The sequence below is a fragment of the Lucilia cuprina genome, chromosome X (genome assembly GCF_022045245.1).
Source record: "Lucilia cuprina isolate Lc7/37 chromosome X, ASM2204524v1, whole genome shotgun sequence".
NCBI classification, from domain to species: domain Eukaryota; kingdom Metazoa; phylum Arthropoda; class Insecta; order Diptera; family Calliphoridae; genus Lucilia; species Lucilia cuprina.
This window is the reverse complement of record NC_060949.1, coordinates 7,854,384-7,873,680: the sequence shown is the minus strand read 5'-3', so window position 1 is coordinate 7,873,680 and position 19,297 is coordinate 7,854,384. Positions and strand designations below refer to the sequence as shown.

Below are 19,297 nucleotides of genomic sequence, written 5' to 3'. Positions count from 1 at the left end.
TCTGCCTCTCTATCCGCCGGTATATGGTTTAGATCATTGGCGGCCAAACATGCCCTTGCGGTCAATGTGTTATTCTCACTTATACACATGCAATACAAATATTCTCACCAACAAAACAAACTATACATAAAACAAAAACAATTTAATTTAGTGGCTCTCTTTATGAAATGATACACAGAGAATATTTTCAAAGCCATTACAAATTAATGTACGAATACTTTTTATAGAAAGATTATTAATTATTTATTTTTATTTGTTCAAGCAATTAATCGCTTAAATTGTAACGCTTAAACGATCGACTGTTAATCATTTGAGTACCTATTAGATGAATTTAATACATAAACAAACTATACATTAGAGTGCTCCAAAAAAACTAAGTTTCGAAAACTAACTTTTACATATTTCAACCAATTTTTGTGTTTTTTATCTTTTTGTAACGCTAATTCTGTGTACATTACGATTCTTTGACAATAAAATGCAAAACAAATTGTTTAATGACAAAACTTTTGTGAAAACTGAAAAAATTGCATATTTTCTCCATGTAAATGCATTTTCAAACTTCAGAGCCGTTGCGGCACCAGTTAACGTAATCCTATTGACCTAATTTTTTCACGACTTATTTTTATAACCCATAGAATAATTCTAGTGGGGGGACGGCCTGTAGGAGCACTCTAATATACATATATCAGTACATCAAACTATGTTGTTCATTTTGTTTAGCTTTTGGTGTAATATTGTAGTCGGGAAAAAATTTAAAATTTATAAAACTAAGATGTTTAAAATACACTATGGTGAAGGGTATATAAGATTCGGCACAGCCGAATATAGCACTGTTACTTGTTTTAATTATGTTTGGAATAAACGTCGAAAATGTTAAAGAATTCGCCGCGGAAACTTTTTCTTAAGGCTCATGCTCTGATTTTCCAATGTACATTTGTGGACTGAATAGTGACAATTTTAAATTGTTAAAATTGTGTAAAAGCCATGAATTCCAGAAAAGAACCCAAAAGGTGATAATTTTTGCCAAATAAAGCCTTTATGATTTTTATACCCTACACCACTTTAGTGGGGAGGGTATATTGGGTTTGTGCTGATGTTTGTAACATACAAAAATATTCGTCCTATACCCACCTTAAAGTATACCAATCGGCTTAGAATCATTTTCTCAGTCGATTATGCTATGTCCGTCCGTCCGTCTGGCTGGCTGTCCATGTAAACCTTATGCGCAAGGTACAGGTCGCAATTTTCAAGATAATTGGTACACATGCTTCTTTTGGCCCAAGGACGAAGCCTATTGAAAATGGTTAAAATCGGTCCATTATTTCGACTAGCCCCCATACAACCGTACCCCCAAATAGGGCCTTTTGGCTTATAATTAATTTAAATGATCTATTATGTTAACAAAAGTCGACAAAACTTAGTTTTATAGAACTTTAAATGACATTACCGTTTTTTGTAATGATCGGGCTTCATTTGACCCTATCTCCCATACAAACTTCTCTTCAGAAAATGACTTAAAGGTCAAAATTCACTTACAAACACTAATAACACTTTTAAATTCTACATAAATAATATTGAAGAAGACTTAACTCCCCCTACCAACATTTTTAAGGATAGGGCCATATTTTGCCCTACTCCCCTTTGAGCCCTCTTAAAAAAATCTCTTTTTTTGCCAAAAAAAAGTAAAAATATTCCGAAATAAAGTTAAAAAAACAAACCAAATGCTTTATTTTTTTAAATAATCCCCATTTTTAACATACATACTGGTATCATATGGTCGGCTACGCCCGACTATACATTCATACTTGTTTTATTACTGTCGCCGGATTCGGTAGTCACAAATATGAGATATAATAAACAAAAAATACCGTAACAACGACATAAAGAAGTATATTGCAACAAATGAAACTATGAACAATTTTTTAGCTTTAAATAATTCAGTGAGTGATGAACGCTTAAGTTCAGATTCTAATTTTTAAATTTAAAAATTTAAATAAATATGCAAATATCCACACCCTTTTGTTTATTTAGGGATTAGAGGGAGATGGATATATGAGTTTACTTACGCGGGAATTAGAAATTGGATAAAAAGAAAAAACGTTGTAATATTTTATTTATTCAAATTTTTGGAGTATATAAAGGGTAAGTATATATGGTATATTTAACACAATTCTGAGGTTATGTTTTTTGCAATATTAAGGTAAGTATTAGTATTAAGTATTTTAGGGTAAGTTAACTATTAACACAGTGTTAATATAAGTTTTTATAAGATTTTTGTACCCGGCGTTGAACGGGATTTCATATTAAGTATTCTCCCTTGAAGGTTTCCTTATGAAGAAACTCCTTGCAATTTTATTGTGATCTTATAACGCTAAAAAAAAATCATTGACTTTGAACAATATTTATAAAGATACCAATACAGTACCAAAAATATTCTCCCGTCAAAGTAAACCAAAACATCTGCTTATGTTTCCCAAACTTATTTATATTTTAAAAAATGCTGAGGGTTTCCTTATGAAGAAACTCCTTGCAGTTTTATTGTGATCTTATAAAGCTAAAAAAAATTCATTGAATTTGAACAATATTTATAATAGGTACAAATATTCAAATTTATGTATTTTGTATAATATATTTTGTATCATTTCAGAAATCGATGTTGCACAGTGGGGCAGAATGGAAATTTTTTGGAAATAAATCTGGCATTTCTAAACGGCTGATCTGATCGGGATAAAATTTGGCGTGAGCGTAGCCAAGGAGTATTCGAGTTTAAGTTTTGAAGATGAACCCCGCAGAAGGGATGCCCCAGGGACGGAGCTGTGGCGGCTCAAAGTAGGATACTTACGACATGTAAAATTTTTAAACTCGTGCCATTTTTTTGTTTTTCACCCAAATACAAAGATTTTTATATTTTCTGAAAGCGCTTGACAAAATCTTGAAAAAACATGCTTGGACATACTACTTATCTCTTACAATATCCGAGTTATAGGCATTTAAAAATTTAGTGAAATTTATCATACCTTGGTCCGCCTTTTTTTGAATAACGGGCGTAATTTTGGACCAAATGGACTCAAATCTTGTTAGTTAGACAACAAAATTTTCAATAATATACAAAAAATTTCATATCAGTATCATTTACAGATCCAAAAATATACGTTTTTTAATTTAAAAATTCAAAAAATTTTAGATTTTTGCCGCTTTTTTGCCCAAAATGTGTCTTAACTCTTTTTTTAATAAAATAAAATTTTCTTTAACGACATATAACAATTTTATAGTTTTCTAAAAGGTATCTTTACGCAGAACGCTTTGGCGTAAAAAAACTTGTCCTATTTTTTTAAAATGTTGACACTGCGTCCTTCCAAATATGACCTATTTTTAATCAATACTTCAACTTTGGGCGACATGTTCTAAAATCCTAAAGCTGGGATCAGAAAACTGAAAGCAGTTTTGGAAACCTCAATATGTTTTCTATTTACTCCAAAAGTATTTTCCCAGCCCTGAAAGAAATGTGGACCCTATGGGGTCCACATTTCTTTCAGGGCTGACAAATTTAACAAGCGTTGAAGATTTCATTGAGTTTTGTTCATAAATAAAGATTTTGTCATATATAACATATTTGTTAAATTTCTAAAACTATGAATTATATCAAAATTTTAATAGGGTCGCAGATATCTACAACAATTTAGTCCATATTTGACCCTTAATATCTTTTTTTTAGTTAGATATGGAAATTCTCGACTCTTTACAAAAAATTTCAAGCCAATATCTCAATTACATTCAAAAATATGTTCATTTAAACCTGTGTCCTTTAATTTCATATTTTTCATATTTTAGTATTAAATATGACAGAACATGTTTAAATCTTATATTTACCTATTTTCTATTTGTTTGCTTATCCTTATAATTGAAAGGTCCTATTATGATTAAATTTTCAGAAATTTATAACTATTTTTTACCTCAATTTTTTCGACAGATCATTTCGTTCTGTTTCGTTTATGATCATATAGGTAAAAATATACAGGTAATGATAATTTCGATTCATTCATTAATAAGAAATATCAATGACTGAATTACAGGTTATAGTAATATAGTCCTAAATGTTAATAGGTAGACAGTTCGTAATTTTTTACTTTGGAATACCTGTATCGGAAATGACAAGAATTGGTAGAATTCTCAGATTTTATGTACCATATTTAATAAATCTACAATGAAGTTTACATTAAAGTATGAAGAGTTGTGTTCCGTTTTATGGAGTGTATCTTCAAAAGGGTCAGAAAGAATTGAAGACATTTCAAATTATATAAAAACTACATATAGTAGAAAAGTAGACAAAACAGGCATATCAAAAATTGAAAACTTTTTAAAACTTTTTGATGTAAAAAGTAAGTCTGTGGATGGAAATCAAAAGAAATTTTGATTAAAATTTTGTAGTTGGATGGAAACTACTACGGAAATCTCAACTTACAACACATCAGCAGGAGCGCCTTGCAAGTCATACGAAGACTTATGTTCACCAAAACGACTTAAGCGAATTGTGGAAAGTATACCAACTCCAACATCACAATCAAATTTTACTGAAGAGGAAGCAATAGCGCTTATGTTGGAACTGGGTCTCAGTCGAAATAAGTACCAAATATTAAGGAAAGCTCTGCATGAAAAAGGACACAATATATTACCATCATACAAGGCGATCCAGGAAAAAAACAAACTATCCGACCATCACCTATTGCTGTTAATGATGTAGAAGCTTGTATTGATATATCATCTTTGCTCTAAAACACAGCATCAAGAATTGTGTCAGAATTTTCAGAAGACCAACTAAGGAAAATTCATAACTGTGATGTTGTCTTAATGTGTAAGTGGGGATGTGACGGTTTATCAGAACCTTCAGAATACAAACAAGTCGGACATTAGTAGACTACAAAAGTGTATTTATGTCATCATTAGTGCCAGAGAATCTTACTAAATCAACAAACAATAATGAAGAATTGATAGAACTGAGAGCTGCGGAAAAAAGCAGAATCCAAGAAGAATTTAAAGTTCAGATGGGATTAAACATCGACAAACCACTTCCAAGATGCGGTAGTACAAACGACGGTAATATGGCGACAAGGTTTTTTCGTGATTTTGAAATTACTTCAAAAATAACTGGAATCGACAAGGAGTTGCTTCGAAGAATTAACACTATTTTAATGGCACTGCATAGTAAACATAAAATTAATGGAAATCGATTTGGGGAATATACATCTGAAATTTCTAAATTACTTGTATCTCTGTATCCATGGAGGGAACTAACAACAACAGTACACAAAGTATTGTGTCATGGTCAAATAATAATTGAATTGAATATTCTTCCATTTGGAGAGTTAACAGAAGCCCAGGAAGCGAGGAATCGAGATTTTAAGCATGTTCAACTTTTCAGCTCAAGAAAATGCTCCAGGCAATCACAGAATGAAGATTTTTTAATAGTTTACTTCTATCTTCTGATCCTGTTCTTTCAAATATGCGAAAAAGATCGATTTGTTATGAAACTCTATCATCTCAAAACGAGGAAGATTCAAAGGACTTATATTACCTTCTGGATATGTATACCTATGTGACAGAGTATTTTATAGAAAATAAGTAGTGTTAGGAATTAACTATATAAGTAGGTTGTAAGAATTAATTGTATTATGTTTAAGATAAACAGTTCAAATAAAAAAGCTATTAAAGCATTTTTTCATTAGAGAAAAAGTTAATGACGGTCATTTAAATGTTTCTTAAGTGTCAACAGAAAATCAAGTGGCTAATATGATGACAAAACCTTTGCCTAAACTCGATTGCAACATTTACGAAACTGTTTCAATATTAATTAATTATGTTAAATATTGTTGAGATTGCAGGTCTGATAGCGGGGAGTTGGCATGTTCTTCCTGGATGTTCCAAGCAGTAGTGGCTCGTTTTGCACTATCGTTTTTGTTGATCCTTGCTTTGTTTTGCTTGCATAGATTTTTTGTTTCCAGTTTATTTATTTGTTTCTGTTTTACTTAGGTTTGTTTTTTCTTGTTGATTGTATGTAGTTTTATTTAATTCTTATGGTCTGTGATTTGTTGTTCATTGTTTTTATTGGCTGGCATTATGTTTTGTCTTTCAATGTCTAAATGTGCATGGTTTTGTTTATCTGTCATAAACGTTAAAATGTGGAATGTAAACCTAACAGGGTGATTCAAGATTAATCAAAATCACTACGCAATTAGAAGCAAAAATTAAGAGAAGGATATTCTCTAAAGAAAAAAGGCAACTTTTCAAGGCTGCGCAGAGAGTACATTGACCTGAAACTCTCTTGATGTACATTATATTTTTTTTTTTTTTTTGGTAGAAAATACGTTATTTTTTAATAGTATTTGTTTTTTACACAAAAATTCAGTTACTTTTCTTGTGTGAACTTTTTAAGGAAAAATCAAGATTACGAAAATCATAAGCAAGAGAGTTAACAAATAATTGCTACCGAGAAAACGTTGGATTATTAAAAAATAATAAGACAAATTTTAAATTTTATAGAATAAAAGAAAAATTAATTTGTGCCACTGAAATAGAAAGCCAAGCAGCTAGGATAATTCTCCAGAAGCCTGCGAATACACGGCCATATCATCTCACAGGACACACAATTGGAACTAGAATAATCAAATTTTATAGAAAAAGATAGTAATACAGAAAGATAATACCGTGTATGTCTAAGTAGAAATATATTGGTAGCCGGTAATTTCTGAATGGAATTCGCCATCTAGTTGTAGAAATCCGAGGATAAGTTCTATTCACAAGATAAATAAGTCGGAGCAAGAACCTTGGTTAAGAACCTAAACCTAAAATATACATAGGATCCACACAATTAAAACAGAGTTTTATAAGAAAAACCGAGGTTTCATGATAGCTAAAAGGGCTTAAAATGATCTTCTTGAATTTTGATCGCACAACGTGAAACATTAAGGTTTCTTCTACTATCTAACAAAAGAATACTTACTTTGAATTTTAAAATTGTCTTACAATAATATAATATAAACGGTGAGCTACACCAAACAATAAACATTGAAAAGAACATTTAAATTCCTTTCTTTTCTTCCTCTCATCAATAATTATAATTTACTTCTCCATAAGTAATTATAATTATAACCTGTGTTGTAGATTTGTGCCAGTTAACAAATAACCCCCTTCTCATCACTCAACTCAATAGAGTTTATAAAACAATTCAGCCAATTATTTTCACCGATGGTTCTTTTTAATATTTTTACGATATTGAACATAGATATTGCAAATTTAAATTGTAGGGATCTTAGCGAATGAGAGTCTACTGAAAGGGACTGTTAGCACTTTTTCATTCATCAAATTATATTTTTTGAATTGGATGATAATAAATGATAATCTATTAGAGGTATTTTATAGTACTTTTCTTCAAATATTACTTTCGAAATTTTCTATAATGTGGAAGCTAAATGAAACTAATAATGCAAGCAAAATCTGCAAAAGCTTAAATATTTTTACCACGACGAGCAAATGCTGACTAAGATATTATTAAAAGTAAACACTGTTATTTTTTATTAATAAAGCATTAAATTTGAACCATCAAGTCCTTTTGTGAAGGGGATTTTATTTCATTACAAAAATCAGTAGTCTTATTAAAGCTTATAAAATCGGCAAAACCTAGTTGTAGGTTTTGCCGATTGTTTCCTTTGCTAGATTTTTTTGTATTTTTATAAAATTTGAGAAACATATATTTTTTATTAATATTTTCCGTAATCTGACGTGATATTCCTAATAAATGTTCTACAACACACAGTGGGGCAGAATGGAAATTTTTTGGAAATAAATCTGGCATTTCTAAACGGCTGATCGAGTTTAAGTTTTGAAGATGAACCCCGCAGAAGGGATGCCCCAGGGACGGAGCTGTGGCGGCTTAAAGTAGGGTACCTACGACATGTAAAATTTTTAAACTCGTGCCATTTTTTGGTTTTTCACCCAAATACAAAGATACTACATACTACTTATCTCTTACAATACCCGAGTTATAGGCATTTAAAAATTTAGTGATACAAAATTTACCATACCTTGGTCCGCCTTTTTTTGAATACCGGGCGTAATTTTGGACCAAATGGTCTCAATTTTTTCTTGTTAGTTAGACAACAAAATTTCCAATAATATACAAAAAATTTTATATCAATATCATTTACAGATCCAAAAATATACGTTTTTTAATTTAAAAATTCAAAAAATTTTAGATTTTTGCCGTTTTTTTGCCCAAAATGTGTCTTAACTCTTTTATTAATAAAATAAAATTTTCTTTAACAACATATAACAATTTTATAGTTTTCTAAAAGGTATCTTTACGCAGAACGCTTTGGCGTAAAAAACTTGTCCTATTTTTTTAAAATGTTGCCACTGCGTCCTTCCGAATATGACCTATTTTTTATCAAAACTTCAACTTTGGGCGACATGTTCTAAAATCCTAAAGCTGGGATCAGAAAACTGAAAGCAGTTTTGGAAACCTCAATATGTTTTCTATTTACTCCAAAAGTATTTTCCCAGCCCTGAAAGAAATGTGGACCCTATGGGGTCCACATTTCTTTCAGGGCTGACAAATTTAACAAGCGTTGAAGATTTCATTGAGTTTTGTTCATAAATAAAGATTTTGTCATATATTACATATTTGTTAAATTTCTAAAACTATGATTTATATCAAAATTTTAATAGGGTCGCAGATATCTACAACAATTTAGTCCATATTTGACCCTTAATATCTTTTTTTTAGTTAGATATGGAAATTCTCGACTCTTTACAAAAAATTTCAAGCCAATATCTCAATTACATTCAAAAATATGTTCATTTAAACCTGTGTCCTTTAATTTCATATTTTTCATATTTTAGTATTAAATATGACAGAACATGTTTAAATCTTATATTTACCTATTTTCTATTTGTTTGCTTATCCTTATAATTGAAAGGTCCTATTATGATTAAATTTTCAGAAATTTATAACTATTTTTTACCTCAATTTTTTCGACAGATCATTTCGTTCTGTTTCGTTTATGATCATATAGGTAAAAATATACAGGTAATGATAATTTCGATTCATTCATTAATAAGAAATATCAATGACTGAATTACAGGTTATAGTAATATAGTCCTAAATGTTAATAGGTAGACAGTTCGTAATTTTTTACTTTGGAATACCTGTATCGGAAATGACAAGAATTGGTAGAATTCTCAGATTTTATGTACCATATTTAATAAATCTACAATGAAGTTTACATTAAAGTATGAAGAGTTGTGTTCCGTTTTATGGAGTGTATCTTCAAAAGGGTCAGAAAGAATTGAAGACATTTCAAATTATATAAAAACTACATATAGTAGAAAAGTAGACAAAACAGGCATATCAAAAATTGAAAACTTTTTAAAACTTTTTGATGTAAAAAGTAAGTCTGTGGATGGAAATCAAAAGAAATTTTGATTAAAATTTTGTAGTTGGATGGAAACTACTACGGAAATCTCAACTTACAACACATCAGCAGGAGCGCCTTGCAAGTCATACGAAGACTTATGTTCACCAAAACGACTTAAGCGAATTGTGGAAAGTATACCAACTCCAACATCACAATCAAATTTTACTGAAGAGGAAGCAATAGCGCTTATGTTGGAACTGGGTCTCAGTCGAAATAAGTACCAAATATTAAGGAAAGCTCTGCATGAAAAAGGACACAATATATTACCATCATACAAGGCGATCCAGGAAAAAAACAAACTATCCGACCATCACCTATTGCTGTTAATGATGTAGAAGCTTGTATTGATATATCATCTTTGCTCTAAAACACAGCATCAAGAATTGTGTCAGAATTTTCAGAAGACCAACTAAGGAAAATTCATAACTGTGATGTTGTCTTAATGTGTAAGTGGGGATGTGACGGTTTATCAGAACCTTCAGAATACAAACAAGTCGGACATTAGTAGACTACAAAAGTGTATTTATGTCATCATTAGTGCCAGAGAATCTTACTAAATCAACAAACAATAATGAAGAATTGATAGAACTGAGAGCTGCGGAAAAAAGCAGAATCCAAGAAGAATTTAAAGTTCAGATGGGATTAAACATCGACAAACCACTTCCAAGATGCGGTAGTACAAACGACGGTAATATGGCGACAAGGTTTTTTCGTGATTTTGAAATTACTTCAAAAATAACTGGAATCGACAAGGAGTTGCTTCGAAGAATTAACACTATTTTAATGGCACTGCATAGTAAACATAAAATTAATGGAAATCGATTTGGGGAATATACATCTGAAATTTCTAAATTACTTGTATCTCTGTATCCATGGAGGGAACTAACAACAACAGTACACAAAGTATTGTGTCATGGTCAAATAATAATTGAATTGAATATTCTTCCATTTGGAGAGTTAACAGAAGCCCAGGAAGCGAGGAATCGAGATTTTAAGCATGTTCAACTTTTCAGCTCAAGAAAATGCTCCAGGCAATCACAGAATGAAGATTTTTTAATAGTTTACTTCTATCTTCTGATCCTGTTCTTTCAAATATGCGAAAAAGATCGATTTGTTATGAAACTCTATCATCTCAAAACGAGGAAGATTCAAAGGACTTATATTACCTTCTGGATATGTATACCTATGTGACAGAGTATTTTATAGAAAATAAGTAGTGTTAGGAATTAACTATATAAGTAGGTTGTAAGAATTAATTGTATTATGTTTAAGATAAACAGTTCAAATAAAAAAGCTATTATACTAACTGATGATATTGTATTAAATTGTGTTTTATATTTCTGTTGGCGGGAAAGGTGGTTTGTGTGGGGTGATTTAGGTGTTGTTGTGCGTGGCTCATAATAAAATTATATTTTTTTATTGTATATACAATGTTATAGTCTTTAATAAAATAATTAACTAAATAATTTTTAAAAATTGTCCAAGTATTTTATTCAACACCAAATGTATGTTCTGTCATACTTAATACTAAAATATAAAAAGATGAAATTAAAGGACACAGGTTTAAATGAACATATTTTTGAATGTAATTGAGATATTGGCTTGAAATTTTTTGTAAAGGGTCGAGAATTTCCATATCTAACTAAAAAAAGATATTAAGGGATAAATATAGACTAAATTGTTGTAGCTATCTGCGACCCTCTTAAAATTTTGATATAAATCATAGTTTTAGAAATTTAACAAATATGTAATATATGACAAAATCTTTATTTATGAACGAAACTCAATGAAATCTTCAACGCTTGTTAAATTTGTCATTTCATATAAGAAAATGCAAAAAAAATTGAAAGGGTCAAAGGGCATCCCGCAATTCCCAAAAATAGGAATGAAAATCCCAAAAATGGGATTTTTTACATTTTTGCCCATAGGGTCCACATTTCTTTCAGGGCTGGGAAAATACTTTTGGAGTAAATAGAAAACATATTGAGGTTTCCAAAACTGCTTTCAGTTTTCTGATCCTAGCTTTGGGATTTTAGAACATGTCGCCCAAAGTTGAAGTTTTGATAAAAAATAGGTCATATTCGGAAGGACGCATTGGCAACATTTTCAAAAAATAGGACTAGTTTTTTACGCCAAAGCGTTCTGCGTAAAGATACCTTTTAGAAAACTATAAAATTGTTATATGTTGTTAAAGAAAATTTTATTTTATTAATAAAAGAGTTAAGACACATTTTGGGCAAAAAAACGGCAAAAATCTAAAATTTTTTGAATTTTTAAATTAAAAAACGTATATTTTTGGATCTGTAAATGATATTGATATAAAATTTTTTGTATATTATTGGAAATTTTGTTGTCTAACTAACAAGAAAAAATTGAGACCATTTGGTCCAAAATTACGCCCGGTATTCAAAAAAAGGCGGACCAAGGTATGGTAAATTTTGTATCACTAAATTTTTAAATGCCTATAACTCGGGTATTGTAAGAGATAAGTAGTATGTAGTATCTTTGTATTTGGGTGAAAAACCAAAAAATGGCACGAGTTTAAAAATTTTACATGTCGTAGGTACCCTACTTTAAGCCGCCACAGCTCCGTCCCTGGGCATCCCTTCTGCGGGGTTCATCTTCAAAACTTAAACTCGATCAGCCGTTTAGAAATGCCAGATTTATTTCAAAAAATTTCCATTCTGCCCCACTGTGTGTTGTAGAACATTTATTAGGAATATCACGTCAGATTACGGAAAATATTAATAAAAAATATATGTTTCTCAAATTTTATAAAAATACAAAAAAATCTAGCAAAGGAAACAATCGGCAAAACCTACAACTAGGTTTTGCCGATTTTATAAGCTTTAATAAGACTACTGATTTTTGTAATGAAATAAAATCCCCTTCACAAAAGGACTTGATGGTTCAAATTTAATGCTTTATTAATAAAAAATAACAGTGTTTACTTTTAATAATATCTTAGTCAGCATTTGCTCGTCGTGGTAAAAATATTTAAGCTTTTGCAGATTTTGCTTGCATTATTAGTTTCATTTAGCTTCCACATTATAGAAAATTTCGAAAGTAATATTTGAAGAAAAGTACTATAAAATACCTCTAATAGATTATCATTTATTATCATCCAATTCAAAAAATATAATTTGATGAATGAAAAAGTGCTAACAGTCCCTTTCAGTAGACTCTCATTCGCTAAGATCCCTACAATTTAAATTTGCAATATCTATGTTCAATATCGTAAAAATATTAAAAAGAACCATCGGTGAAAATAATTGGCTGAATTGTTTTATAAACTCTATTGAGTTGAGTGATGAGAAGGGGGTTATTTGTTAACTGGCACAAATCTACAACACAGGTTATAATTATAATTACTTATGGAGAAGTAAATTATAATTATTGATGAGAGGAAGAAAAGAAAGGAATTTAAATGTTCTTTTCAATGTTTATTGTTTGGTGTAGCTCACCGTTTATATTATATTATTGTAAGACAATTTTAAAATTCAAAGTAAGTATTCTTTTGTTAGATAGTAGAAGAAACCTTAATGTTTCACGTTGTGCGATCAAAATTCAAGAAGATCATTTTAAGCCCTTTTAGCTATCATGAAACCTCGGTTTTTCTTATATAAACTTAAATTTAACAATTTGACAATTCATTTTACTTAGAGTATCGAAAAAATATAGATAAATCTATTACAATTTTAGTGCAAAATTAAAGAATAAATTCATAATAAAGTAGGTGTCCAACTTAGTTTGGACATGGCGCCCGCCTTGCAGTTATGCAACCTGAGATTTGTTGTCGGCAGCACCAAGCACCCGTGCTAATGAAATGATGGCATCAACAATAAGCTTGTTTTCAGTAGCGGCTAACGATGGTTTTCGCTGAAGTCGTGGCGGCTGTTGGTCTCCTTGACTTTGCGTTTGAGATGACGGGTGCAACAACGTATGATGGAGGTGGTCGCACTTTTTGCACGTCTCCATCGACGAACACGATCTTAAGCTGTGGCTACGTGCTAAACAATTAAGGCAATAGCGGTGCCTTTTAACAATTTCCAATCGATTCCCAATTGTCATGTTGAGAAACCTTTTGCAGATTCTTAACGGGTGATGTTTCTGGCACAGTGCGCACTTATATATTTTTGGATCTCTGTTCCTACGCTGACCACTGTTTCTGTTGCGACCTTGCTGTGGGCGAGTTACGGTTAATCTTCTATTAGGCCTGGTGGAGAAAAGGAGAATAAATATTAGATAGTTATTATGAAGAGAATGAGAATGAATGATGGAATGAATGATGAGTACGAATATTAGAGCTAGATTTAGTTAGTAGACTATTTGATAGTAACTAAATTGTAGAATAGTCTAATCATTATTTTCATCGTTTAAGAATGGGAGATAACAAAGTTTGACTATAGGTCTTTTTATAACACCTGAGCTTATTCGTATGTCTGCAATGCGTGCATTGTTGTCAGACCCTAAATACGTCTTTTCAATTCTGCCTAAACGCCATTCATATGGAGGTTGGAGATCGTCCATCACTACAACGAGATCGCCAATTTTTAGATTAGGATTGGAATTCTTCCATTTGTAACGTTTGTGAAGTGACTTAAGATAATCGGTTTTCCATCTGATAGCGAATTGATGGTGAATTGCTTTTAACTTTTCCCACCTATTTATAAGGGACATATTTTGAACGGTTTGTTCGGGAAAAGCCATTAGGGGTGCTCCTCTCAAGAAGTGTCCTGGAGTTAATGCCGTTAAATCTGAAGGGTCTTCAGAGAGGGCTGATATAGGACGAGAATTAAGAACACCTTCAATTCGGGCTAATATGGTAGAAAATTCTTCAAAATTGAACTTTTGTGCACCAGCTATTCGTTTTAAATGATACTTGAAGCTTTTTACAGCGGCTTCCCAGAGGCCGCCCATGTGTGGTGTGTGTGGGGGAATAAACTTCCATTCAAACCCTTGTGTAATATACTTTTGAGATATGTCTTGGGAAGATGTATTTATAAATATAGAGAATTCGCGTAGAAGTTCTCTACTTGCGCCTAGAAAATTTCTACCGTTGTCAGTTACTACCCTCTGGGGGAGTCCTCGCCTTCCAACGAAACGAGCAAATGTGGCTTGGAATGCTGCAGAGGACAGATCTGAACATGCTTCTAAGTGAATCGCTTTCGTACTGAAACAAACAACACTAACGTATCCTTTGATAGAGACAGATTTTCGTAGGGAAGATGTTTTGAGATCAAAGGGACCTGCAAAGTCAATGCCTGTTATTTGAAAGGGTACCGACAGAGTACATCATTCAGGTGGTAAGGGAGCCATTATTTGGGTACAAGGCTGTTGCCTGTAGATTATACATGTCTTGCATTTTCGTATAATGCTTTTTATTCTAGGTTTGAGTCTGAAGATATGAAATTCCGTTTGTACCATTCGGCACATTTGGCTACATTCCGCATGAGAAAGAAATTCGTGTAAATGTTTTAAGTAAAGTTTGCAAAATTTGGAGTTACCAGGAAGAATTATTGGATAACGCTCATTATAAGGGAGATGAGACTGAGTTAATCGCCCATTTACACGCAGAACTGAGTTGGAGTCGATTAGCGGATTTAGTGATTTGAGAGCACTTTTATTTGATATATTTTGGGATTTTGCACAGCATTCATATTCTTCTAAATAATAGCTTTTTTGAGCAATGATTATGAGTCTGTTCTTGACAAATTTCATTTCCTTTTGGGTTAAATATTCATGAGTGGAAACCTGAACATCTTGCCTTATATTCTTAACACATTTTTTAAAGAATCTGAAAACGTAACATATGACACGAAGAGCTTTTGTATAAGAAGAAAATCTGTCCAAAATATCACATTGTTGAACTTCTGTATGTAATGCAAGAGTTATTTTTGGGTTTTTTAAGGGTTTTAGAGGATTTTTATTTGGCCATTCTGATGAAGGTTTGTTTAACCATGATGGTCCATGCCACCAAAGGTTATTGTGTATAAGATCTTGAGGTTTACAGCCACGAGTCCCAAGATCTGCTGGGTTGTCATGAGTTGGGACGTGTTTCCATATAGCGTCTGGAGTCAATCGACGAATTTCCGCAATTCTATTCGCAACATATGTTTCCCAATGTGACGGGTCACCTAACACAATTGATGAATCGGTCCAAAGATATATTTCTTTGGAATTGAATTTTAAGGCTGACATAACATAATTTATTAGATTTGCGAGCAGTACCGCTCCATTTAGTTCTAATCGGGGAAGACAGACTGTTTGAATAGGAGCAACCTTACATTTTGCTACTAGTAGATTAGAGAAAGTATTGTGGGTTTGAGTTTTGCACGTAATGTAAACAGTTGCACAAAAGGCAGTCTTAGAAGCGTCTGAGAAACCATGGATTTGGATAATATCTGAAGGAGTATATTGTAGCCAACGAGGAATCGAGATTTTACCTAATTGGGAGAGATCATGAACGAGATTATTCCACCTTTGGAGGGATTCATATGAAATGTCTTCATCCCAACCTAACCCTTCTAACCACAGTTGTTGCATAAACATTTTTGCTCTGATAACTATGGGTGCTAACCATCCAGCTGGGTCAAAGAGTTTTGCTACTGACGAGAGAATCTGACGTTTAGTCATCTTTGAGGCTTGATTAATGGGTGTAAATGTATACGTAAATGCATCCGTAAGTGCATTCCAACTGATTCCAAGTGTTTTTGTATTACTTGATTCGTGGAACCGAAGAAAATCTAGATCGTACAGATCATCTTTGGGTATATGAAATAGCAATCTTGGATCATTTGCTGTTATTTTCTTTAAGGGAAATCCAGCTGACTGTAATGTGTTAATCAGTTGAGTTTGAGCAGAAATAGCTTCTTCAATTGTGTGACCTCCAGAAAGAATGTCATCTACATACGTTTCTGAGCGAAGAATCGAGGCTGCTTTTGGGTATGTGGTTTCGGAGTCTAAACCGAGCTGAAGAAGAGTGCGAATTGCCAAAAAGGGGGCACAATTTATTCCAAAAGTTACTGTTTTCAATTGGTAATCTTTAACGGGACTGTCAACTTGAGTTTGGAATAAAATCCTTTGAAAGGGTCTATCTAAAGGATGTACAAGTATTTGACGATACATTTTTTGTATATCGCCACTAAATACGTATCGATACATTCTCCAGTTGAGTATTATGGTTATTAGATCGTTCTGTAAAGTGGGACCTGCGTAAAGGATGTCATTTAGCGAAAATTGCGATTTTGACTTCCTTGAAGCATTGAACACGACTCTTACTTTTGTCGTTTTGTGTTCCGGGCGAACAACTGCGTGGTGTGGTAAATAAAATGAGCTGTATTTACCTTGGGATACAATTTCATAGGGAGATGTTTCTTCCATGTGATCTAAGGTTATGTATTCATTAAGAACTGCTTTGTATTGTGATTGAAGTTCAGAGTCTCTTGATAGGAAAACTGAGCTAAGGCGACAAAGCGGGACGAACCTAAGAAGACTTTTTCGGGGAACTCTTTTCTGAAAGGTAATCTTACGATGTATCTACCTTCTTCATTTCGAGTGGTTGTTTGGACATAATACTTTTCGCAGAAGTCATGTTCTACTGAGACTGGTCGAGTGGTAGGAATTTCTTCCTGCTCCCAAAATTTTTTCAATATTTCATTGAGTTCTGAAGATTCACGCATGAGAACTGAAGTAGTAAAAGATTGAATAGTCTTTGTTTTCATTGGACCACTAAGTACCCATCCAAATACGGTGTTGTATGCGGATGCTTGACCACAAATGTTCTTTTTAATTCCTTCAATGTTAAGAAAATGCTCGTAGTCATTGCCTAGAATAAGATCCACTTGTGATGTTTTATTAAAAGTTGGATCTGCGAGATCTAATTCTGCAAGCTCTTTTGAGTTTGCGATCTCAAAGGAATGTGAAGGGAGCCATTTGGTGACTTTGGGTAATATTATGGCTTTAATGGGAACTCTTAAATTATATCTCTTGGCATATAATACAAATTCACACTCTTTGCTTGCGGATTGTTTCTGGCCACCAATACCAATGATTTCAAAGTGAGATTTGTTATAAGGAAGCTGTAGGCGATTTCGAATCTTTTCCGTTAAAAATGTTCGTTGTGAACCTGGATCAATTAACGCTCTCACAGTATACAGTTGGCCTTGATATTCTATTTGTACTAAAGCAGTGCGTAAGAGAATATTCTCATTGCTAGTGGAAAAATTAGCTTGAACCTGAGTCGAGACTGTCGGAAGTTCATTTTGAGCTTTATTCTGTTCCGAGTTGATTTTATTTGAGGCAGATTGACGTGAGAAACTAACATTTTCGATTGACGCTTCGTGAGGTTGGGAATTTTCAGTTCTTTGAGAGTCATTTTGGAATTTCTGTTTCATGTGCAGCAAAGTGTGGTGGGATTTTTTGCACATTAAGCAAGTGTTCTTACTTTTGCACTTTGCCTTGAGATGAGTTTGAGTATTGCAAAATTTATTTTTGAATACATAATCTACCCTTTGTTGCACCGCGAAAGTTCGAAATTTAGGACATATTCTCAAAGAGTGATTTTCACTGCAGAGTTTGCAGAAGGGTATGTTGAGATTTTCTTGCGATGTGTATGTTTGTATATTTTGTTGGGGATTTTCTGTAATATTAAAACTATCTTTTGAAGTTCTTATACTTGTTAAGCGTTCTACAGCCTCATATCTATCGACGAGAAATTGGGACATTTGCGACCACTTTGGAAGTTCTCGAGGAGAGGATAAAGATTGTTCCCAAAGGGAAAGAGTGAAATCTGGAAGCTTTGTAGAAATTAATCGAATTAGGATAGGGTCCCAACTATCTACTTCTATTCCAAGAGTCCTGAGAGTTGCTAAAGAATCATTAACTGACGACTGAATCCTTCTTATCGAGTTACTATCTTCCCTGGTTACGGGTGGAATATTAAATAGTATTTTAATTTGGTTATCAACCAAAACACGTTTGTTTTCGTATCGAGTTTTTAGTGCATTCCACGCAAGTTCAAAGTTTTCATGTGATAGGGGATAGCGTTTTACAATATCTCCTGCTTCCCCTTTAGTTTTATTTCGCAAGTGATACAGTTTTGTGACAGGAGAGAGCTTACTGTGATTAATGTACACGGCCGTGAACATGTCACGAAATGAGGGCCATTGCTCGTAACTACCTTTGAAAACTTCTGTATCGCAAGGGGGAAGTTTAATGCAGTTATTAGGGTTTTCTGAAACGAGATTTTGAGGGGGAAGTGAATATCGTGTGACTGCTTCGATGCCTTGAATGTGTGATGCTGCGTCTATTCGAAATGCTTTTTGTAAGTCTAGCATTTGAGAGATGCACGTATAGTATGCATCTACGCATGCATCGAAGTTAGTTTTAGCCTGTTCTTTAAATTCTGGTGGTACCAAATCTTCTTGAGCCAACATTACATTTTCATAAGAGGCTTCTACTTTTGTCCATCTCGAATCTATGTCCTTCAGTTTGACTTCTAAAAGTGACTCAGTTTGATCTTCAACTGCAGTACTGTTGAATCTTTGGCAGAATTGAAGCAAATGGTCGCATTCAAACACAAACCGTTCCTTAGGAGAGGTTTCTTTGCGAGTTGTGGAATTCATTTTGGGGCTAAACAATAAATTTCTATACTGAGAATTCTATGGAAAGGGATTTGTTACCAAATTACTATGTTCTGTAATTTAGTTTCGAAAATGAGTATTGGAATGGAATAAAGGATTATTATTTCTATATTCTGAGAGTGGAGTTAGAGGCTATATTGAGTTATAGCACTAGACGTTAAAGATCTAGTAAAGAAAGAGAAA

General features: G+C 32.7%; 1 protein-coding gene across 1 annotated transcript; it reads right to left on the bottom strand.

Moving 5' to 3' along the window:
• Positions 1–16,864: 16,864 nt before the first annotated feature.
• Positions 16,865–19,096, bottom strand: LOC124420309. Its single transcript, XM_046952685.1, has one exon. The coding sequence runs from the start codon at positions 19,094–19,096 to the stop codon at positions 16,865–16,867; it is 2,232 nt and encodes a 743-aa protein (XP_046808641.1).
• Positions 19,097–19,297: the final 201 nt, after the last annotated feature.

Bases quoted from the DNA above. Each gene is read 5' to 3' on its own strand.
- LOC124420309 (XM_046952685.1), bottom strand. From the start codon at position 19,096: ATGAATTCCACAACTCGCAAAGAAACCTCTCCTAAGGAACGGTTTGTG.